Consider the following 24,405-nt stretch of genomic DNA (forward strand, 5'->3'; position numbering starts at 1 on the left):
ATAGAATAAAACCTTCTTTCTGTCCAGATCTCCTGTTCCAAATGAAAAATTCATAGATCTACCAAAACAGAATAACCTCACCTCACAGACAAACCGCCAGAAGACATGTAAGTCATCTAGTCAAACACTGCCTTTATCACCAGGGTAAAGTTTTGTCAGCTTAATTAAGTGTTTCTTTAATTATATTTTTACTGAAATGATTTATAGTACAGGTGACTCTCGATCTCTCGAAGTTCAAGGGACCGCGAGAAAAGTTCGAGAGATCGAGGGGTTCGAGAGATGGAAAGTAATTAAAATCCGGAATTTTCAGTTCCGATCATCGAAGTTCTACTTTTACAGATACCGGAAGTATATGTAAATAATGTCATTGCACGTTTTCAATCGTATTTTACAGGTAATTTACTTGATTTCAACAGCAGTGATTGTATTTAAAATAAATAAAACGAATTCTTAAAGATTCAATATTTATTTGTTCCTATTTCATGATTACATGAAACCCGAATAGCAATTGTAGGTTTGGCTATTCCGCGGCTTGATCGGGTCCTTCACCAGTGTTCACCAGATTTTTCTTAATCGGTATTCATTCCTTGAGAAAGAACTTTCTAGTGCAATAATTGCCATACTGGGATTATGTAGACTCTATATAATCAAAATGAAAGTTCATAGTCTATGAGAACTTACTATTAAAACGAACATCTATAAATTAATTAAAAAAAATTATCGTCTCGGTTTCAATTCAAGATAAGTTGTGAATTTGTTTTTAATTTACCCCGTGAATAATAACCAATTAATTATAACAACACACGGACGACCCACAGGTGTAGTGTCATCTATGTAAACACCCAATTAACACATCCATGCCAGCCCAAGGCCTTCACGGTTTCCAGGTAAGTCCAGACTGCATCAATTTTACGCTTGATTGGCGTGTATACACGCGCAATCAAAACTTAGAGAGATAGAGAGTAAAATTCAATGAAATATGTGTAACGGGACCCAGGTTTTGGTTCGAGAGATAGAGAACTTCGAGAGATGGAAGTTCGAGAGATCAGGAGAAAATTTGCTTAGTTATATAGAGGAAAAAAACGGGACCGGAGGTTCACTTCGAGAGATAGAGAACTTCGAGAGATCGGAGTTCGAGCCATCGAGAGTCACCTGTATTATTTATTGTCATTCTGAGAGAAGACATTATCAGTGGTAGAAGTACGAGTAGTCAGTTCTTTAGGAGAGGAATCTCTTGCCAGGCCCACACATCTGGTTTGATCCTCAATTCAAAGGCACATCACTCCTACCACAACTAGATCTATCTCTGTCGGGAAAACAGCGAAGATCTTATCCCCTAGAGGTATGAGGCTCTCTAAGGGTTCCCCCTTTGGGGCCCCTTCTGTTAAAGACCAGTTTTGTGAGGAGTTGGCAGAGGAAACGGCAGAGGAGAGTTCTCTTTAGAAGATATTTTCTTCTAGTGAATCGATTCTTTCATTTAGCTGAATTTTTTTTCTGTGATATTATGACGTAATTTAATATCAATATTCTTTACTAGCTGTTATTTAATTAAAACGTCAAGGATTGAAATTTGGGTATATGACGCATTTAAATGAATGCACAATTCATTGCATTCTTATTTGTTCGAGGATTTTTGTATGCAGTGGTCCTAGCAGTGCTGTCTGGAGTAATGAATAAAACTCAGATGTTCTTTCTTCAACATTTTGTACGAGATTTATGAAGTTATGCAACAAAGAAAAAGGACTGATATATGCAGGATGCACCATATCCAATTATTTGTTGTCCTTATTTGCTTATTGGTTCCTAGAATTACATCTGCCAACCAAGTGAAACGCAAAAGTGAAGGGGATTTCCTTGTAATATCTATAGCAATGTCCTAAGGTGGTAGGTTGTCAAATATATCCCTTAAAATCATGTTAAACTTTAATTTAGATACTTATTAGCAGTTTCATCAAAATTTAAATACCTTTACTCTGGAGAAAACAACTCACTTCTTGAAAATCACAATGGCTTCGAAATTGAACACTCACAAGTGCAATGCATTTTAGTTCAATGCCCTTTATTTCTTCTCCCTTTTCCTTCCAACAAGTTTTTTCTTCATTGTATGAACAATAGCATTCCATTTTTCTATTGCAAAATTTCTTTCCACTTTTAAGGTCAAGATCTAGTAAATAAAAGGTGCCTACAGCTTTATCAAACTTGAGAAATAAATTCCTTTATTGATGCTTTACAACTTTAGTTTGGTCAAAAAAAGGTGTATTTGAAAGACAATTTCTTTGTTATATTGGATAATTTGTCGGTAAACAAGATGAAAAACTGTATTTTAAACTGTCATTTTCAATGAAAAATTAAGAAAACCAGTCATGAACATGGGTACACAGTTTTTTCGTATTGACAAAGGAAATGTATCAGATTGCCTAAATCTCTCAGAGAACGGTAATTAGTATGTTCATGGCCTCTTCTTTAAATCAATATCAAATTTAGTATAAGTATCCAGGTTTACTTTTCATATGATTTCAAATTGAATGACATGTAAATACTTCATATTCTTCTACATAATTCTGCTAAAGCCGTAAAGTAGGAAAAGATAACCTGAATAGATTATGACGTCATAATGGATCTAGCACCAAAAATTTTTTTCGGTTATGTTGATCTTCAGAATTATATCTTGACCTACGTGTCATGTAAAACACAACTATGAAGTGGGGTTTCATTACGATATCCATATAACGGATGCCATCAGAATTTTTGGCTTATCAAGATATGCAGCAATGTGTAGCGTTGTTGGGAGGTCAGTTTAATTACGGTGAAAGACAATTTCTTTGTTATATTCGAGAAGGTGATTAAGAATATCATGATAGTTATAAATCACTAGGTAATGTGCAATACCGTTTCCAAAGTTGTCGATTTCCATAAGTAAATCATTGGCTACACACTTTGTTCTCTTAAGTACATGTAAGATACAGATAACTTGATCAAATCCATCTTCTCCTTTATATAAAACATAGCTTTGCAAGGATAAGAATGTAATGATAGGCCAGATGGTAAGACTTCTTCATCAGATTGTACCACGCGTTCTAAACAACGTGGGAAGCGGTCGCCAAACCTCAGCCCTAGCATCTGCTGTCTGGAGCACAGAATATCCTTCATCTGTTCTCTCAACAACACGGATAAAAATTTAGAAACCTCTGTACACACATGATGCTGAAAAATGCAGCAAAATGATACGCTTGTCCAGTTGTTTCACCATCATCACTACGAAGTTGATTTTTCAGCCAAGTTTTCAAAGTGTCCTCCCACCCATGTAAAACACAACTTCACCAGGTTTAATTACGATAGTTTTCATATAACGAATTAATTCATTAGAATGTTTTTATACTGGTTCTATTATGAAATCACACCGAGAAGGTCATGACACCAAAAATCTCTGATACTGTTTCGATATGTGAAAAGAAATTGTTTTTTGTTTTTATGTCATTGTAATACACACCATATATCATGACAAAGCTTTTGCAATACTGTACCTCAGTGAAATTAGAAATTTTCAATTTTTTTCACAAATTTTAACAAATCGTAAGCATGATGGGACTTCAGGTAATATGTTCTTGTATAAAACAATAACATAGAACACAATATGACACCTTTTATATTGATCTTTTATATTTTATTGCATTGTACAGCAACTCATTTGGACGTAAAAAGTAGGAAAGACCAAGTTGATAGAATTCGTGCCTAGAAAAGTATTGATAACATGTCAAAGGAAATCCATAATATGGATCAGTATCTATTATACGGTATCTTTCCTCTACACACAAGTTAATTGAATCTTTAAAAGAGCACTTTGCATAATATTCTGCAAACATTTTCTCTTTATCTTGAAATGTGAAATTCTTCTCTATGGACAGGTCAATGATTGTTTTTTGCCGAAAAAAGCCTCGAGTGTCATACTTCTCTACGTCTTCTAAAAGATTCTTTCTTAATCCAATCATCATTAAAACTTGTCCATATGTAGTACATGCAGATACTGCATCAAATTTCGACTTCCATTTATCAAAGGCTCCTGTATCTAAATTTGTCGATCCAATAAAATCATCAAGGAAAACAATAGATCGCTGATTACGGTTAATAACTTTGTTCCACTCATCGGGAGAATCTATAAGTACGGGTGTATAGGGTGGCTCTGAAGATTCTTCTGACAGCTCAAGCATCACTTGATAAGCTGTGGTTGTCTTTCCACATCCGGCTCTTCCTGTTAGAACGAGGATTTTTTTCTCCTTGAGTTTTTCTATAATTCTTTTTACGGCTGATGTCCGAATGTACACATTGCGCGATTTATGAGTTTGAAGAATGGCTGATGTATTGTCTGAAAAAAATATATGGAAATGTACTCTGTTATTGCTTTAAAATAATCTATGTAGCACTGCATACATAAACAGGTTACCTTAATAGTTGTTATATGTATATACTTCATGAAATAAATAAAAATTTGAATAAGCCTCGTGAACATATACACCATTTCAACTGATTAGAAAACATATTTATTCACGCAATATATATGTATTACGTATATGACTTTTGTTTTAACAAAATTAAGATTCCGAAACTGCTTGAAATATTCAATATCAAACGCACCGTGATGTAAACATAAAATGAAAGTAGTTCATGTTCAATATTTAGATTTTTTCCCATCTGCGCCTTTGAAAACATTATGTGACAAAGAAGCTTTACATCAAGGTAACATGTGAAAGTTGTATTATTCAAAGAGATCAAAAATAAATTATTCATTAAAAATTTAATACGTATTAGACCCATTAAAACATAAATAAGCAAATCATAACGCATCGGTAATTGAAAAGTCATTTTAGAATGATGACAAAATGAAACACTTACAGAATGAGTAATTTCACAGTAAGCGATTTTTTTTGTTTACAACAAAAGGTACAAAAAATGATTAATTTGATTTTTTTAATGTAATTAAATTATTATAAATTATGAGTATATAAATCTTTTATCTCTCACAATAAAAAATGTTTTACCTAACATTGCAAGACGGTCTGTCATCATTTCTAATCCCATTTTCTGCGTTTTTTGTTCGGTGTAAAGTTCCATTCCTTTTAGCTGTATCTCGCAATCCAATTCATGCATTTGTACAGCCAACTTGTGCCAAATTGAATATTCACCAATATTAGTTCAATAACCCTATAATATTTGTTACTGTTTCAAAATGATATATGTGGCACTGCATACATATGTATACACGTAACTTTAATAATCACAATTATCATACAATGCATGAAATATTTTAAAATTCGAATAATAAATACGAAATTGAAAACAAAAATCACTAAATGGTATAAAGAGAATGGCGCAAAAGATTCATTTTGAAATAACAATACAAGAGACAAAATGAAATGACTTACCCAGAATGTTGTTTTTTTCACAGTAAGGATTTTTTTCTGTTTACAACAAAAGGTACAAAAAATTGATTACTACATATAATAAATATTAATTTAATGTAATTAAATTCATTTACAAGAAATTAGAGTATATAAATCTTTTATCTCTCACAATAAAAAAATGTTTTACCTAACATTGCAAGACGGTCTGTCATCATTTCTAATCCCATTTTCTGCGTTTTTTGTTCGGTGTAAAGTTCCATTCCTTTTAGCTGTATCTCTGACTTTAGATCCAATTCTTGTTTTTGGAGCGCAGATTTAAACTTTTTATCTAGTCTTTTTTGCTCACATATAATTTTGCTTTCTTGTTTTTGCAGCGCAGATTTTAGCTCATTTTCATGTCTGTGTTGCTGAGACCTTATTTCTTGCCCTTGTTGCTGTAGATCAGACTTCAGTATGTCTTGTTCCACTAGCAGAAGTTGTTGTTCTTGTTGTATTTTCTCTTGTTCCTTTATTATCACATTTGTTGTATCTTAAATAATATACTATACCAATTATTTTATTACATAAATGAAAAATAAACCAAGTGGAAAAGGAAGTTAATATACAATTGATATTGGAGAAACTAATGTATAATATTTCCTCCCAGATTATATTTTAATTATTCTGCTATGAATCGTAATACGCGTATTTTGAAAATTGAAATAAATTACCTTTAAAATCCTCCCAAACTTTATGCTGTTTATCAATAATATCCAAATATTTATTTTCTTGTTCTGGGTCCATCGTGTCGGTTTTTATCAGCTTGGCTGCATCTGTATACGTTGTACATCCTGCTGTTAGGCTTCCCTCGAGCTCACGGATTATAACTGTCGTATCTTGCCAGATTCTCTGGAAATCCTGTTCAGGAAGTGTTACTCTAGGTACATGTCCACAATAGGTATTTCGTATTTCTCTGGTGCGATCAATGTTGGCAGAGAGGGATCGATCAGTTGGATCTGGTTGTTTACCCCATCCGTTCTTGTGGGGAGGTATCCCTGATATATTTCTCAACAAAATATATAACAAAGAAAGATCAAAGTCCTCATATGTCCCCAAGTATTGCCCTGCACGAGGATAAAGTAAGTTTCTTTGGTCTTTGTTGATAATCGGTATTAAAGTAGCCACGAAGTTTCTGAGGATATGAGGAAATTGGGCTTCAGGTATGAAGCTCCTGAGAAGGTCCCTGAAGATATATGTGCATGGATCCAACAACAACCTAGACAGACGGGCGGCGTGGGTTGTCTCCTTTGTTGATTTGTATTTACTGCAAGCCATTGTAATCTTCACTCGAAAAGAAAAAAAGTTAAATATAGACAGATTTGCAGTGAAAGTTTTATTATTGTATTTAAAACCATCTGACAGATCAGTTACTATTGTACATTCAAAGTAATGAATTTAAACGTGAAGACTTAGTTGTTACTTACTTAACTCTTGGGAAAATATTTAAATGTTTTGGTTTTTTTTTTGGGGGGGGGGGGGGGGGGGTTAAATTTTTGTATATTACATGTATGCATTAATAAAAAAATCAATATTTCAACTTTATAATAATTTCTATGCTCAATAGTTACCTTGTATTGTGGGATAGTTATTCTTGCTAACAAGCATACGCAAACGCTCAGATAAGGCAAAATTACATTTTCGTCTGAAATAAAAATATATTCAGGGCTCAGGGCTCAAAAATGTGTCACAGTTCTAATTTACTCAAAATAACATTACCTTAAAACGCAGAGCTAAATGTAGTCTGGTAAAAAAAGAAGTATCTATTATATGACATTTCATTCACTTTTGAAGCAGTCAGATTAAATGAAGACAATTACATTAAAATACAAAATACTACATGTATTAACTTTAAGTTTAAGCATAGTTTTCTCTAGTAAATACTTTTATAATTTGATTTACTATGAAACTTTACACTAGAGATCTTTTTTTTTTTTTTTTAGGTATTTAATGTTCAAAATATTCCCCAAATCTAATTTTATTATTAAAGCATAAATACTGTCCCTATCATTAGAATAAGGCCTAGGTCCCTTATCGCAGTAGATATTGGCATGAAAAAGTTCCCTTACTCCTCAATGAGCTTAGTGCCGGGTATTGGGCAAAAATTGTAGCTTTCCACCGGCAAATGGTGCCGTTATCCACGAAATAAAAATTTTGACTTATCAGATTTTTTATGTGAAATGCTGATGATTCATTTAAATAACATGTATATGACTTAAGGTTGTTATTTTCATATTTTTTGACAAAAGTTTGTTTGTATCATCTGTCCTTTACAATTCCATTGGTCTCTCTCATAATATATATGTATGTATCACTTTATGACCTATAATAAGGAACTAGAATCATTTATTATAATTGAAAATATACTTAATTGTTTTTACAGCCATATTTTATGTGACTTTGACTCAGTTTTGGTACAATGGTTTTAATACTCTTTATCATTTTTTCCTACTTTCGGTTTAACCTTTCCCCAATTTTTATCGATTGTTTTAATTCATTACACGTCTGAATGTAGATATTTCCTTTACACTTCTATTTAACGATGCATCATATCATGTTTTTTTGACGAGTAGTAATATTTCTTTTTGATAATGATTCAAGAAAATTACCTTGTCAGCTCTGTACGTTTTGGCTGCGTGTAACTTCCTTTGAATTCCTGGCCATAATGCGAACAATTCCTAAGAAAGACAACTCGTCCAAACATTTAACGTGGTCTACTGGTGTTTTTCACTGTACGGTGCAACAAAAATTAAACGACTGATTATACAAACAAACATTTCTTATAAATCATGAAGAAATCAACTGAAACCGTGCCTACGTAAGTAAAAAAAAGAGACATTTACCTTTCAGCCGTCAATTTTGCCGTCACAGAAGTTTTCAAACAGGTCAATTAACCTTTTTTTTTTCATATTATTTATTACATATTTAAAACGTCATTGATGAAAAAAAAAATTTACATTCAGAAGAAAGATATCTTAAGGAATTTAACGCGGAATAATATAAACAAAAAAGTAAAGTTTTATAGTATCTCATTTAAAGGAAGTTTAGGTTTAGGGCAAACTGACCATGGTTCGGACAGACAAAAAAATTGACCTGGGTTCGGACAACTTTACCGTTATTTTTTTTTTCAGTTAAAAAAATCTGTTTTCAGCATAATACGGAAATATATCAATCTTAGCGATCAGATTTTTTATTTAGTCAAGACCCCGTGTTTATCACGTGACTCAATACTTGGTGGTGGCGCTACGATTTTAGGGCATGTGTAGTTTGTTTTACTTCAGCAGTTTAAGAGAAAAGTAAACAAACACTTGCAAGTAAAATCAAATGAATGAGACTCTACTTAAACCAGTATGAATTATTTCTATTGCGTTTCTAAGTGATTAATCCTTCTTATCAGCAAAAAATTGTTTCAGTTATTTTCTATATTTGTTGTGAAATCTTCCTCGAAGTCTGAAAATTAAATGTACCTAGGTTCGTACACCAGATGACTATGATTCGTACATTGCTCAAACCAAAGTTCAAGCTCCTTATAATCAAATCGCCTTTAAGGGGGCCGACTATAGTTTCCATTGCGCAATATTTCGCGCATCATAGTAAAATGAAGCGTATAAAATTTACTGTTTTAATGCAATTTTTTTCGCTTAATTATTAAAATTAAACAAAATTAAGAAATTATAGGTATAAAAATGTAATTACAATATGATATAACTGATTTTTTAACCGATTTTGCAATTGATAGGTAGGTTGACGTCGTTGCACATATGTGTTTTAGACGTTATGATAATCTGTAGCTCTTAAATAAAGGAGTAATAAAAATATTATTAAAGAGAAAGTAATAATTATCATAGGCTCTTGAAATTTAAAAAATAGAAATTTGAGAATATATATTTCCAAAATTTTTATGTTTTCAGGTGAATCCATTGTGTACGTCAATTTTTGTAATACTCTATAAAAATACTAAAATTTTCTAATTTTTTGCATTTTGAGATGCCCCCTCTGGTAACAAGACGGTAGAATTTTGTGCTTCTTTTATATATTGTATAATATAGTATTACTCATCAAATATTATAGCTTGAACAAAATGTCTATTGTAGTATTTGTATAATTTGCTTTAAAGTGCTAAAAATTGGCATTTTCCTATATAATCCTATAGTAAATGTACCTGTATTTTGAGACGGTCCCTCAAAAATACCTGGACGGTAGATTTCCCACAAACTTAGCATGTACACTGAAATTAATGTAAGTTATATATGGTATGAAAATGAAGAGTTTCGCTATTGTAGTTATCACACAATAAAACTATATTCGGCCCCCTTAAAAAAAATCGGAGAGTGAATGAATTAAATGATTGATATTCAAAGCATACGGATAATAATATTGTTTTTTTTTAAATCATGCTTCATGTATAGCTATAAAAACAGGTATATATTTTAAATGTACATTTATGTAGTATTTTCAATCGATCAAAATGAGGATGGGCTCCTCAAACATATATGGTATTATTATATGCATGTATGCATTTTCAATTTTTTGATATAATAAAATTAATCATTCCAATTGATTGAGTAAATGATGTTTGATAAATTGAAAATTTAACCAATTCATTAAGACGTCTCGCACAGAATTGGGGCTTATTTTGTAACGTCAAAATATCTATTTCTGACGTTATTACGTACGTCATCTAAGCGTAAAAACGTTAAAAACTAAAGGCGTAACAAATAAGACTAGACATCAATTTTTTGCTCTCGTTTTCTTAAAAATGTTCAACTTTTTACTATTTCTTTTGATATTAAATTTTATTCGTATGCACATTTTAAAAATAAGATTTTATTTGTAATAAGTTTTTCCATTAAAAAAAGAATATAGCTCAAATAAATTATATACGTCCCGTAATATACGAAAATACGCATATTTGTTTCGTAGTAACAAAACCGACTAGACATCAAATTCACTCTATCAATCTCTCCTCTGACTTGCTTATAATGGTTTAAAGAAATATTTGACTACCTCTTGATTTGCACATTTCATTTATACTTTAGTTTTACCAAAACCTGTTCTTTAATAAAAAAAAAATTACCAAACATTCAATCTTTTCTTGTTACTTGTCAAGATTACGGCATGTTACGGAATGCTTCCAATTTTACGAACAGTCAAAATTAGCCAGTTTTGGAAATTCATTAATGAATTTTGTGGGATGTCATCACTGGACATTATAGATGCTTTATACAAATTAACAGAAAAATCCATCCAGCCAAAACGATAAAATGACTCAAAATACTAACGCCTGTCGTTTACAGTGTTACAAGTTATGCAATTTAGAACCTCAATACCATGCGCGACGTCTAATCATAAAAGCTATATTATTTCTAAATTTCTAGCATTTAAAACACATTCCTAAATAGCAGCAATAATTTTTGTGCCAGTTACATCTTTAATTAATACGTACATAGACTTCTAAATCGTAGATCTCTTTTGCCCCCCCCCTTTTTGTTTTGCCAACAATACTTTTACTATTGAAAATGTTCGCCGAAAGACTGGTTGCCCCCCCCCCCCCCCCCCACTTTATACTAAAGTAAAGTAATATGAAGGAAATATAGTATTGTAAGCTCAAAAAATGGATTTTTAAAGGAATTGGTAGAGAAAAAAGTTTGCCTCTCCCCCCCCCCCATTTAAAAATTTAGATACAGTTAACGAGGCTGGGGTGTGGCAGCCATTTTAAGACTATTCTTATCTCCTTTAAAAGAAGAGCTCCATATAAAGATATAAAAAATGGTCAAATTTTAAAACTAAAATATATGAATTTTTTCTTTGCCAAATGATAGTTGACAGCTTAAGATACCGTATGTAAAAAAATAAGTTAAATCTGGTGGTTAATTTATGATTAATTTGTTGACCCCCCAGCCTCCTTAATTTTTTTTTAATTCCACAATTTCAGTCTCGTTTTTTGGAGGAAAACTTCGACATACTTGAGGTTACGGTCGAAGGAAATGGGAGGGGTGATCAAGCAATAAAAATTGTTTCTTTAATATTATTTTTTCAGTGAGTTTTTCTTTGCAAATTAATTACAGACGAACTCAAACGATTGTCAGTTGCTCGAAGCTCTCTCAGCAGGTAGTTATCCCAGTTGATACCGCTGACTACGGCGATGATTTCTTACTGAAATTGAAACTGTGACATGAGCCCAAATATGACTAAACTTTTGTCAACATACGTCATTTACGACAAACTAAAACACAAAAAGAGGAAAGAGAGATAAAGGAAAAGAGTTCTAGTTTAAAATAATACTAAAAAAACAACAGATTTTTACTAGGAATGGGAGAGATACGATTAAAATCTTATTGGATGTTTCTTATTATGTCATGCGACTCTATATGTAGTACTAGTATTTGAAAGAAATCAACATGCATGTGCTATCGATTTTGAAGGGTTTGGGAGAGAAATCAGGAAAAAATAAACAACTTATCTGATAAAACTTTGACAAGAAAAGAAAATTTAAAAAAATCAAGCAAACGAACGACCCCAAAGAAAATGGTCCAAACTCGAAAGGGGGTCAAACTTTCTTCCGTTTGAAATTTTATCAAACGCCGGAATGTATTACCAAAACACTACGATGTAACAATGCTACAACGAAAGAAGGGGGCAGACTTTCGATGAACATCTATAATGTTAAATTTCAATAGTAAAATGTTGTTTTAGAGAGGGTGGGGGTGGGTGGGGGCTCTCGCTACTACGAGCCTGTAAATATTGCATATCTGTTATTTAAAAAAAAAATCATTTTTTTACTGTATATTATCATGTCCGAACCTTGGTCAGATACGTTCGAACCATGGTAAAAATCGCTTGATGAATTTAACTTCTAGTTGGAACAGAGGTATTTAGTGTTTTGGTGATATATTTACAATCGGTAAAACCCGAAAGGTTCCAAAACACTTTCCAGTTGATAGTAAAAGTCTAGACCACTGTCATTCGGAATAACAGCTTATTGCTTGTAAGCAATTAACAAGAACCGTCCGAACCATGGTCAGTTTGCCCTAAGTCATTGTGTTTCCGTTTGAACACCTTCTGCATATTCATATTCCTAAGTTCAGAATCCTCATTTGAGGGAATATAATTAAGCGCATGATACAATTATGGTACCATTCCTTTCATCAGAGCAATATTTATCTGCTTCCCATAACTCTGTATTATCTTTATCAGAACACAATTGATATACATCTGATGATACGACAAAACCCCAATCCTTTCATGTACATTCTTTTATATATTTTTTCAATTAAGGCCGACACATCAGTATGGTCAATTGTTGTTTTTGGTCTGCAATCACATTTATATAGATTCCATTGTGAAGGACATGTTACGATTAAACAACACAGAAACTTATAGTCCTAATATGCAGAGTGACAAAAAATAGAGATTAAAACATAATAGATATTTTAATCTTCCAGTCTGTCAGCATTATCACCACGTATCACTCTCTGAACCAAGTCTTTAAAGGTAAGAAATAGAAAATACACTAGATGAGATCTCGTTGCGAGCAACGAGTAGGTCTTCCGTTTAATTTCTCGATACGATGACATATGATTTTGACTGAGATATTTGTAAAATGAGAATGGCATTAAGTTGTACTTGATTGAATTTAATTCTTCTGATTTATATCACAATATCCTGAGCATCAAAGATATAACATTCTGTTCTGACCCCTTGTGACCCCTAATTACGTAACGTATGATCAAAATTTTATACTATTTTGTTGATGAATACTTTTGCTTCATTTATGTATTAGAAAATATTGATCATTAGTGAGTTAAAGATGAAAGACTTTTGGCCCCTCTGAGCCTTAATGGGGCCGTTTTACAAAAATTCAAAGTATGGATATTGTTTAGAACATTATTCTGACCATCTTATATTCAATATTGCTTATCAAAATATTCCCCCGTTTTGAGATATAAAGCGTCAAAGATTCACAGGATGAAAAGCCAGGTTTCCCAAATTTGGAAACCCGATGGAAACATATGGGAATCGTGACATCAGTAGTTTCCATATAGTTTCCATTTTATGGAAACCACATAGTGGTTTCCACATAGATTCCCGACATGGAAACAATCAACCTGTGGTTTCCCGTAAGTTTCCCAAGATAGGAAACCATGGAAACATACCCCGGTGGTTTCCACATAGATTCCCGATATGGAAACAATCAACCTGTGGTTTCCCGTAAGTTTCCCAAGATAGGAAACCATGGAAACATGCCCCGGTGGTTTCCATGTAGATTCCCAATATGGAAACATCCAACCTGTGGTTTCCCGTAAGTTTCCCAAGATAGGAAACCATGTAAACATGCCTCAGTGGTTTCCATACAGATTCCCGACATGGAAGCCACCAATGTGTACTTTTCCCCATGTTTCCCAGGCAGGAAAACTTTGAAAGTATATCTCAATACTAACCCACCTACCTTTTATTTTACAAAAAGTTAAATATTTAATTATGTTACCATATTTTTACCAATTATAGAAATATTTCAAAAGTGTTTATATGCTGTATCAAAATAATTAACTTCAAACAGTTAAAATAACTAGATGTGTATTTCTGTGTGATTTATTTAATATTTCAGCACCGTGAACGCAATTCAATTTTAATTTAATTTTATTTAACTGAATTTTATTTAATTTAATTTAATTTTGAATTTGATTTATCACATAAGTTTTGGTAAACTCGTATAGAATGCGTGAAGTGGAATAGAAAAAAGTAGGTGCATGCAGTTATGTAGAAATCAATCATTTCCGATCCCACTTTCTTGAAGCTGTCTATGATGAATGTTCCTTTGAAAAAATGGAAGAGCTAAGGAAGGGTACATTTAATGAAATTATTTACAGACAAGGTTTACTAAAAAGATCGATTAAAAGTAAATAAAGAAATATGTCAAGTTACGATTACTGATTAAGGACAGGTGAGGCGTTCCTCAATAAAATAATTAATTTTTTTCCCAATATTTTGCAATTGACATTGAAGAATTATTTTTACATGATTACATGTATTCACAAGACATCAAGGTACCTTACCAGGCTTTTGTGTTAGATACCAGAGGTTGGCATTTCTTATATACCGGGGTAATCCGTCAGGAAATAAATACTTCAGTTGGTTTGTCAAAATTACATTTTTAGTGTTTCAAGTTTTTAAATACAAGTTTAGAAAGTGATAAAGATTTTGTTTTAATATGAATTAATATATTAATATAAACTGGTCAGATAAGAATCATTCATCGAATTGGCTGGGGGTTGAGTATTATCATACTAGTATTTTACTATTAATAGTGAATATTGGGGGTTTTTTTTATTTATTAAATAATTATTTTTATTATTGGGAGTGGGTGCGTTGCTTTTCATTTTTTCCTTGAGAAGCCCCCCCCCCCCCAAAAAAAACGCTTTTGAAAAAGTCACTATGGTCGGCCTGTGTAATTAGGGACACCTGTCCTCACGTGCCATTTCAGGTGGAGACACGTGCCGCGAAGACACCTGTCACTGTGTATTTTTTGTATATTCTATGTGAATTGAGACGGTTTTGTACCTAAAGGGAACAATGGGCTGTTGTCGAGCATGTACACACACAGTCTCCGACAGAAAATTCTTTTAAATTAAGATGATGATTCGTGTTTCTTTTATCATTTAAAGAATTGTATATTCCATAAATAAAGTTATACAAGAGAACATATTTATAAAATAACCTACATTTAAGAAGTTCAATGAAAGAACAAACTATTTAGAATTTTTATTTCAATTTTCATTACTGATTTAAAATAAAACTATCCTCTTTAGAAATTAATTAATTTTCTATAGGTACTGAATAGATCTTAATTCTCGTCGTGTATAATTATATTAAATCAGAATGACGTTAATAGATCAATGTGAAATCAAAACTGTATTTAATATTGTTGATGGTTTTTTGTGTGAGATTTGTAATCTAACGTACTACAAAGACATTTATTAGATAAATGTTTATAATATCATCCATCACATAAAACGTTTTTTCTTTCCCCTTTTTTTGTTTAAATATGTACGCAGATCCCCGTGTAGTAAACGCCTGCACTTTTCGCATGAAATTACAATGTAGGGTCCTAAATGTACATACATTATATTTAACAAACTTTAAAATTTTCAGCCATTTTTTTTTCTCCAAAGGCCTTTGCTCTAGATAAAGAAAGGTCTATAATATTTTGCATGATTTTGTTTTCCTTAAGAACAATGGCTTTTAAAGTAGTGCATGCTAAGGCAATCTATTAAAAGAATTAATTGTATAATTAATCCATTGTATAATTGTCACGATTGTATTTTTGTGCAGTTTTTGTTGATTTCATTCTATAAAGGTATGAAGTTTGTCAATACTTCAACAAACATTTCTTTATCTATGTTGTACACTACTTTATTTCTATTCGCCGACATGCTACTCTTTTTAAAAAAAAAAAACTTGCGTGACTAATAGGCTCGATCTTCAGGCCTGTAGGAAAGTAATTTCCGTTAGAGTAATAAACTAACCGGGGTTTTATTTTTACTAGCATACCTTACCAGATTTCTTAACGAAAAAAAAAAATTAAAGAAATACAGGGCGGGACCAGCTAAAGCTGTATGCATAAGTACAGCCCTGTACATCAACGAGTATAGATGACTTTCGACATAATCTTTCCCATGACTTCACTTATGCCAATCACGACTAAAATACTGAATTAAAATACTGTTATATTTTCCTGCCTTTGATAAGATGTTAGTTTTGTTCCACCTAGAGATATAACTCTCCTAAGAAAAAGGTTTTCAACGTTCTGATACATTTAACAATTTTACGTGTTAAAATGATGTGGGAAATTTTTTTAGCTACAGGCGAAGGAGTTTAAAGTACAATGTACATGTAGCAATTAGAGAAAAATCTAGCAGGTCCACCAGTTATATTGATAGCAGGCTCAAAATGTAATTAAACCCCGAAAAGGAGGGAGTTCAATTAGTAATTTAATCCCCCCCCCCCCCCCCCAAAAAAAAACACAACAATTTATTAGCAATGAATTATTAATCACCGAACTTTTCAATCATCACTATTGAAATAAAAAAAAACTGTTCTTGATAATCATATTATAATTGTAGCTCATTTTCATGCCTTTTAGGATTCCTGTGGAAAGTTCACAATAAAAAAAAATGTGCTTTTAAAAATTTAACATCTTTTGGTGTGACATTTTAAATTCATAATCATACATGTAACAGTTAGAAGAAGCGGGGAGAGGGGGGGTTACTTTCAACAAGGACGGCCACTACCAACAACCAAGCCCTGAAACCCATATCCCGAAGGCAAATAAGTTGAGGTGTCAAGCAAGAAACATTTTTTTTTTCTGCTCTTGCCCGCCTCATGTATTTAACCGCATTTTTTTTTTCTATATATATACTAGGCCTACACATCATATCGGCAAAAATATTTAGGAGCCCCTCTTTTTAGTCCATGAAAAGGGGAAAACTTAATTAATCATAGTGAATGTAAACAGTTAATATTTCCCATCCTGCGTCGCTCTGTAGGCGCTATATTTCATTGGTCAATTTCCCGAGGCGCCATTTTTGGAGGATCGAGAAGGACGAAGAAGAAGGTGTAAGCAGCTAGTAAATGTGAAAAGTTAAGATGGTTTCACCACCCAGTGTCTTTAAGACTGTGATAAATGCAATGGCCAACGATGAAGGATTAGTGTACGTATATTTTTGTTAACTTTTTACGGTAAATAGTTGTAATATTTGGCAACAACAAATCTTCACTATCGGAGGCAACTTTTGTTCTGACGCCATTTTGAAAAGTTGGATACCTAAGTTTTAAATTGTTAAGGTAGGTCCGTACTTTCAGAATTTTCTGTCAAACTGTTTATTTTTTGATTTGAAAATCTTGAATAAGTCATAATCTAACAAAAACACCCATAAAAAACATATCTTTGCAGGTTAATTTTCATGCCACATGTCTCGGAGTATATGCCTCTAAAAATTCAACAGCAACAATTCAACATATAGAAGTGTAACATCATATTTTATTTAACTATGTACCAAATCGCATCCAATTATTGTTAAAACTTAGGAAAATCATAAATATTCATTTGTCAAGAAAATATTTGAAATTTGTATTTGAAAACACTAAAAAATTGATGTTGATTCTGTCAAAATCTTTCAGAGAAAAAGCTCAAAATATCTTTATTTTAAATATTCCTCAAAATCTTATATGTTTATATGCTATTTTTTCTTTACAATTATTTAGAATTATATCTAAGGTTAGCACAAAAACATACTTTATTATGGTTGACCAGAAAAATTTTACAAAACAGCCTTTTGAACACCTATACCCCCATTTTTGGAATATCTATTTTTTCAATCGTTCTTCGCAAAACCTATAAAAAAGTAAATTTAAAAAGATGATATAGGCTAAAAATTAAAGGTAAATAGATCTCAAGTTAGTTTGTTTAAAAAAAATTAAAAAGCTTTAGGTCCATAAAGGCAATTAAGAATTCTCTGTCTGTGTATGTACTAAATTACATATAGATCCTATGGACAGAGTGCAAAGTGGTTATTCCTATAAATAATGCACATTAATTAAATGCTTTGTGTGCACAATGACAGTATAATAAACAAATATATAATTGCTACATTATTTTCAATCATCAAAAAAGATTTTATTTAATCAAAATTTTATATTGGTGTGTAAAATTAAAACCGGATCCGTAAAAGTATGGACCTGCCTTAAGTGTATATATTGCAGAGAGAAAGAGAGAGAGAGACAGACAAACTTAAGACAGTGATATAGCATAATTTAGATTATGGAGGCCCCAAAGGCACCGTGCATGTGCATGCTATATGTTGTAAAATGGCAACGTTTCGCCTTTTATCATGTTCATTAAAACGTATGCTCCATATGTATGTTCTCTCTATATATATAAATGAATACTTTTCGGAATTAAAAAAAAAATATTTTTAACCCCGCTCAAATTATCCGGATGATAATAGTTACACCGAGCATGGTTTCGTAGTTAAATTCAGACAGTAGAACATCCGGTTTGAATACATGTGTTTTCTGACTTTTCGGATAGCCAACTCTTGTTTTTTTTGGAACTTACGACTTATGGCAAGGTATAAATTGAATATTTTTGGTTCAAAACTTTGATAAAAGCATCGATATGTTTACAAAAAGTGTCTTCAATCTCAGCTTATCCGATTATTCATGAAGGATATCCTCATCAGAACAGTTGGAATAGATTGTAGTCAATACTGTAGCACAACCCTTAATGTTAATCATATGCATGACGATGATATGGAGGAAAATATACATAAAAAGTGAATGTAGGTGAAAGCTTGTCCACTTTTCTGAAGAGATTAGGTTTGTTTTATTGTTTATTGAAATAGTTTACTGCTCAAAAGATTTTTTTTGTTGGTAATGTCTAACCTGTTGAGATGAAGATGTAAAAAAAGAAAAGCCTAATAGTGAATTAATATTGATAGTATGTCAAGAAATGCAAATGAATCATCAGCTTGAATTATGAGTTTTTTCACAGGGCTCTCGATTCTCTGAAATTGGGGCCATTCAACGGCCCCGTTCCCAATGCAAAAAAGGTACCTTTTTTCCCAAAAGAAAGATGTAAATTTCCCAATTTTCATAGCAAAATATTAATTAAAAAATAAAAGTCCATGAAACTTAATCGCAAAAAAAAAAACCCAAACAAAACACACTTGAAAATGAAAGTGAAACTGTACCACTGTTTTATTAGTTCATGCCAAATGCATTCGTAAACTGGTTCGGGGAACCAGGTTATTGTTTTTTACCGAAATGTGTACTATGAGTTCAGAGTATCTTGTCATGTAGTTTCGACAAAAAAACATAATTTTGGTTTCAAAAAAAGACATTTCACTTAAATATTACCGGTAGTAAGCTGCACGTAGAACATGTAGAAACATACCCATGCACGCTTCGGCATGATCAGTCTCGCGCTGTATTGGTAAGCAACTTTGTCCATGTGATCGAGGAAATTCGGGACAATGTGACTAGCGACTGTCACTCAGAAAGACATAACCTCAATATCAACACTCAAAGATAGTAATGACAAAGCTAATGTACTTTCATAAATAGCCTACATACCCATGTTTGATCTGTATTCAAAACCAGAGTTAAATAGATGACAAAATGCTAGAAAAGCAAAATTTGAGGATTTTTTAAAATGAACATTGGTTATCCAACTTTTCCCAAAAGGATGGTAATTTTCCCAATTTGAACGGCCCCGGTCCCAGTCCCAAAAAGTGGTGTGAGAGCCCTGTTTCACAATTATTGACCTGAGTAGGTCAGTGTATAGCAAATAATACATACTCTTTTCCATATCACATCCTAGCCCGAGACACCAATATCAGCCAGAGGGACAGAGGCCCTAGGGCTGATATTGGTGGACTTGGTCTGATACAGGATGTGATGTGGAAAAGGGTATGTTTCATTATGTTTATTACAAACTTGGTAATAAAATACAGAACACTTCAAGTTGAGAAGATCAAGAAAATAAGTAAATAATCATGCACAATAAAACTACTTACATACATGTACACGGTATTGTCTTACTGAACAGATTTAGCTGTCATTGATTAGGTCAAAATTGCAAATAATAACATGCTTCTTAATCTTATATCTGTATATGCAGGTAACTCTTGATGGCTTGAACTTCGATTTCTCGGAAGTTCTTGATCGCTTGAAGTGAGTCTCCAGTCCCGATTTTTTCCACTATATAACTAAGCAGATTTGCTCTTGATTTCTCGAACTCCTGATCTCTCGAAAACCCTTGATCCCTGTGAATTTTACCCTTGATACCTCGAAGTGGCTGTGTGTATACCAAGTTATAATGTTCAAACTTTTGCCATAACTGTATATCTGTGTGTCTGTCTGAGTGTCTGTCGTCAACTTAAACCTTCACCATAACTTTAGAACTATACAAGATAGTGGCTTCATATTTAGTATGCATACTCCACTAATGAAGTGCTTTCAAATGGCAACAAGGACAATGATTATGTGATCTTGACTGTGACCTGTATACTAAAAAAAATTGCATTTTCGAACTTTGTTGCTGTGTTTCACAAGCGCATCTTGGTTTTAGCTCTACTGGTCAGAGACCATAATAGCTTATGCAATAGAAATGCGTCCGTCCATCTGTCTAGCTGTCCGTCTGACTGCAAAAACTACTCCTCCTTAAATTTTAGTCTGATTTCAATATAACTTGGCACACAAGTAGACTATACTAAGATACATAATTCTGTGCATCAGTTTTTGATAAGTACAAACCAGTAGAGCTACAGTCTCGACAGAGACTTCTGGTTATTTTTTCTTCCATCCCGGTTGTTGCTAATGCTATTACATAATTAGTTTAAATTAGAATGCAATAGTACCTGGACATAATTTATCATTTCAGAGAGAAGAAAAAATGTGTGACTTTAAAAGAAAACCAGTGAGATAAAATCATAGAAAATGTATGATGATTCAGGATGTGGTCATTTGGTAAGTGGTAATTCATTCATGATTAGTATGTATATGACAATTGCCTAAAAAAAAAAGATTCTAAATTTTATTTAAATATTGAACTGTGGTATATCAGCTGTGAGCTACAAGAAGTTTTATGTAAAAGCTAGGGCTGAAACAATTTGCCCCCTCCATGTTATGTGTGTATTGCTATGATTGACATACAATCAGTTCTCTAATACATACACTTCAATAAAACTTTGTCGTCTTGGACCTGAATTGAACAGGAAAAAACTCTGAGATCTCTCCAAAAATTTGAATGAAAAAAAGGAAATGCTTATTAACTGAATTCTTGCTGGTCAGTATTTTGATTACTTAAAGGAAGCTCTAAAAACTGCACACTAAAGAGTTCTACTTTAATATCAGGTAGTTTTATGAAGTTAGAGTGATCTGCCCATAGATTAAGGTTATGAAAAATGTTATTTTACAGTCAGTTAGATTATTTTTAATAGATTAAATTATTTTTAGCATTATTTAAAATAAAAAAAATAGGAAATTAATTATTTTCATAAATTTTTTCCAATGTAAGTAAACAGCAATGATTTCTGCTTACAGATAGTCCATTGTCTTTGAAATTTTCTTGGGGAAATGAGGCACATACCATATGTTCTAAATGAATAAAAAAGGCTCATTATGCACATATTTATATGAAATATGATAGATTTTTTTCTCTTAAAGGAATAATTTCTGCAAGTCACTAAGTTTTTAGAGTTTCCTTTATTTTATAGATATTCAAGTGAAATTATTTGAAGTATTAAATTTTGGTAAATTTTATGATACTAAAAGCTAGGTTATATGGATGAAAAAACAGCATGCGTGTATGACAATAGGGCTTAAATTTTTAATGTCTCTTAATTTTTCAGTGACATTAAAACAGGCATTGTCATCACCAATAGACGAATTTCACATTCCTAAGAGTTTTCTCCAATTGTCGGCGTATCGCTCATTTTTCCCACTTTGTCCTTTGTAAGTTACTTGTTAATATTTTCAATCTTCAAAAATATTGGACAATTACGATCTGTATCTGTATTGCCAGAGTATGGTGGCAACATGAAAATCATAATGAATATGTTCATACAGATTTTATTTCTAAGATATTGTCCCTCAAAGTTAATACGGTTTAAGCCGGTTGACCCCAGATCAACCCTGCGAAGGGGAATAACTTTTGTAAATGTGAAAGTCCTTTATGGTATATCATATAGATCTAAAACTGACTGAATTTTGATCAGCCAATTCATGAACATGATGAATGGATGTAAATAATGTTGGTCAATATATGTAAAAAAAAAAATTAAATTACTTGTTATATATATACATTTGTGGTATCTCTCCCATTGAAGTTTATAAACTTGTTATTTATTTCTAAAATAAACTGAGCGTACATGCAATACCGGTATAAAATTACTCATAAGATACATGTATACTTAAACCATGATAAAATCATATGTGTCTAATGCAGCATATGATAAATCATTAACATACAAGAACATGTGTATATATACTGTAATACATATATATTGCATTATTTTTAGGTCCTATTCTGTGGATGCCCTAAGACAGTGTCTACCCATCACTCCATCTGAAATCACTTGTTCTATGCATATTTCTCTCTCAAACTTAAACTACAGAGAGCCTGTGGATAGAGGATGAAGAGTGACCTTGGACTAATTTTCTAGGTCAAAGGTTAGTATCAAAATCTACTGTATATCTTTATTTAAAATCTGGTGTAATCTAGCTTTTGTGCAATGGGATGGAGGGTCTGCAATGATCTTCAACCAATTTCTAGGTCGAATATCAAAATTAAAAAAAAAATCTCTCCCTAATATTTTTGTTATTATAAAGGGTATGTTTTCTCTCAAACTAATCAAACTTAAAGCAGGGTTCTTAGTATGAGATACATGTAGTAATATATTCTCAATGACATAATAAGGCTGAAAACATTATTTATATTATGTTATTTTTTTTCACTTATCATAAAGCATTAAATATTAAAGAGATACATTAAATGCTGAAATCATATGTATCATGGTCATGGAAAGTAATTATTGATATTGGTATATTAAAGGACATTGACTGATCTCTCAGATTTCTAAGTTATATTCAAGCATTATAATTCTGACATCATATAATAATTTTGTATGAATATTGCAGATCATAGGTGATGTGAAGAAAACCAGGAAACTGATGTTGAAAGAAGTACTTAATGACCCTTATGAATGGACTTAAATGTGAAAGACTGTTCCATTGTTTATCTAAGATATATGAATTTATTTAATATTTTGATATTGAAAAATTCAGTTACAGTTTTTGTACATCAAATGAATTATTAAACATATAAAATGGAAATGCTTTTTTCTTTTACATGTAATAAATTTTTTTGATAGATTTTTAAAAGAATACCCATTATTTCACATTGCTTCCTTTAGAAAAGTTAGGGAATCTTGAAGTTTCCCAGTAATTTCCACCAGGAATGGGACTCTAGATAATTCCACCAAGTTTCCGCCACACAGAAAGTGCTACACAAGTTCCACATAGTTTCCCGAGTCAAGGAAACTTCAGGAATCATAAGGTTTCACGAGCTTCCATGTAGTTTCCCATAAAAGAAAACCTTAAGATTCCATCAAGTTTCCATTCCACGGAAACCACTAAGGAAACCAAAAGATTCCATCAAGTTTCCATTCCACGGAAACCACTACGCTCCGATTCCATATGGTTTCCTGAGTCAAGGAAACTTTAGGAATCGTGAGGTTTCCCGAGCTTCCATGTAGTTTCCCGTACAAGGAAACCTAAAGATTCCACCAAGTTTCCATTTCACGGAAACCCCCTACGCTCCGATTCCATCAAGTTTCCTGATTCTGGAAACCAGTGGAATCTTCAGGTTTCCCATTACGGGAAACTACATGGATGTTCGGGAAACTTCAGGTTTACAGAGGTTTCCGTGGTACGGGATACCTTATGGAATCGGAGCGTAGGGGGTTTCCGTGTCACGGAAACTTGGCGGAATAACCTAGCATCCGCTACGGAAACCACTGGGAAACATGATGTAAACTTGTGGTTTCCATAAAGTTTCCCATGATGGGAAACCACTTTTTTCACCCAGTAATTTGACATTCTGGCCCCTAGTAACCCCTAATTACGTAACATATGATAAAAATATTATGATATATTGTTGCAAATCGTTAAGATGAATACTTTTGCTTAAGTAGTGTATAACAAAATATTAATCATTAGAGAGTTATAGATAAAAGACTTTTGGCCCCTCTGAGCCCCTAATTTGAGGGGTCAGCCCTTTTTTCTTGATCTCAAATGAAAGGTCTCATGATTTTGAAGACTTTTTGTTCAACACTTATTCAGAGATTTCTTTTCGTTATGGAGATATGCTAAATAGAAATATTTAGGGGCCATCGCTACAAGTCCTTAA

At 32.4% G+C, this 24,405-nt stretch overlaps 1 protein-coding gene and 1 long non-coding RNA gene across 2 annotated transcripts; one reads left to right on the forward strand and one right to left on the reverse strand.

The window, feature by feature from the left end:
* Positions 1–3,644: 3,644 nt before the first annotated feature.
* On the reverse strand, positions 3,645–8,095 carry LOC134269787 (E3 ubiquitin-protein ligase DZIP3-like). Its single transcript, XM_062751996.1, has 6 exons — positions 8,045–8,095; positions 7,007–7,080; positions 6,110–6,724; positions 5,587–5,928; positions 5,421–5,456; positions 3,645–4,363 (listed from the first exon to the last, which is right to left on the reverse strand). The coding sequence occupies exons 2-6, from the start codon at positions 7,041–7,043 to the stop codon at positions 3,645–3,647; spliced, it is 1,749 nt and encodes a 582-aa protein (XP_062607980.1). The 5' UTR covers positions 7,044–7,080; positions 8,045–8,095.
* A 10,398-nt stretch (positions 8,096–18,493) lies between these two features.
* Positions 18,494–23,576, forward strand: LOC134269788 (uncharacterized). Its single transcript, XR_009992643.1, has 5 exons — positions 18,494–18,565; positions 20,878–20,963; positions 21,848–21,950; positions 22,517–22,667; positions 23,136–23,576. It is a non-coding gene; the product is annotated as an uncharacterized LOC134269788 (long non-coding RNA).
* Positions 23,577–24,405: the final 829 nt, after the last annotated feature.

This window comes from Saccostrea cucullata, unplaced genomic scaffold (genome assembly GCF_032062105.1).
Source record: "Saccostrea cucullata isolate Sc308-1 unplaced genomic scaffold, CSIRO_AGI_Scuc_v1 ctg3152, whole genome shotgun sequence".
NCBI lineage: Eukaryota > Metazoa > Mollusca > Bivalvia > Ostreida > Ostreidae > Saccostrea > Saccostrea cuccullata.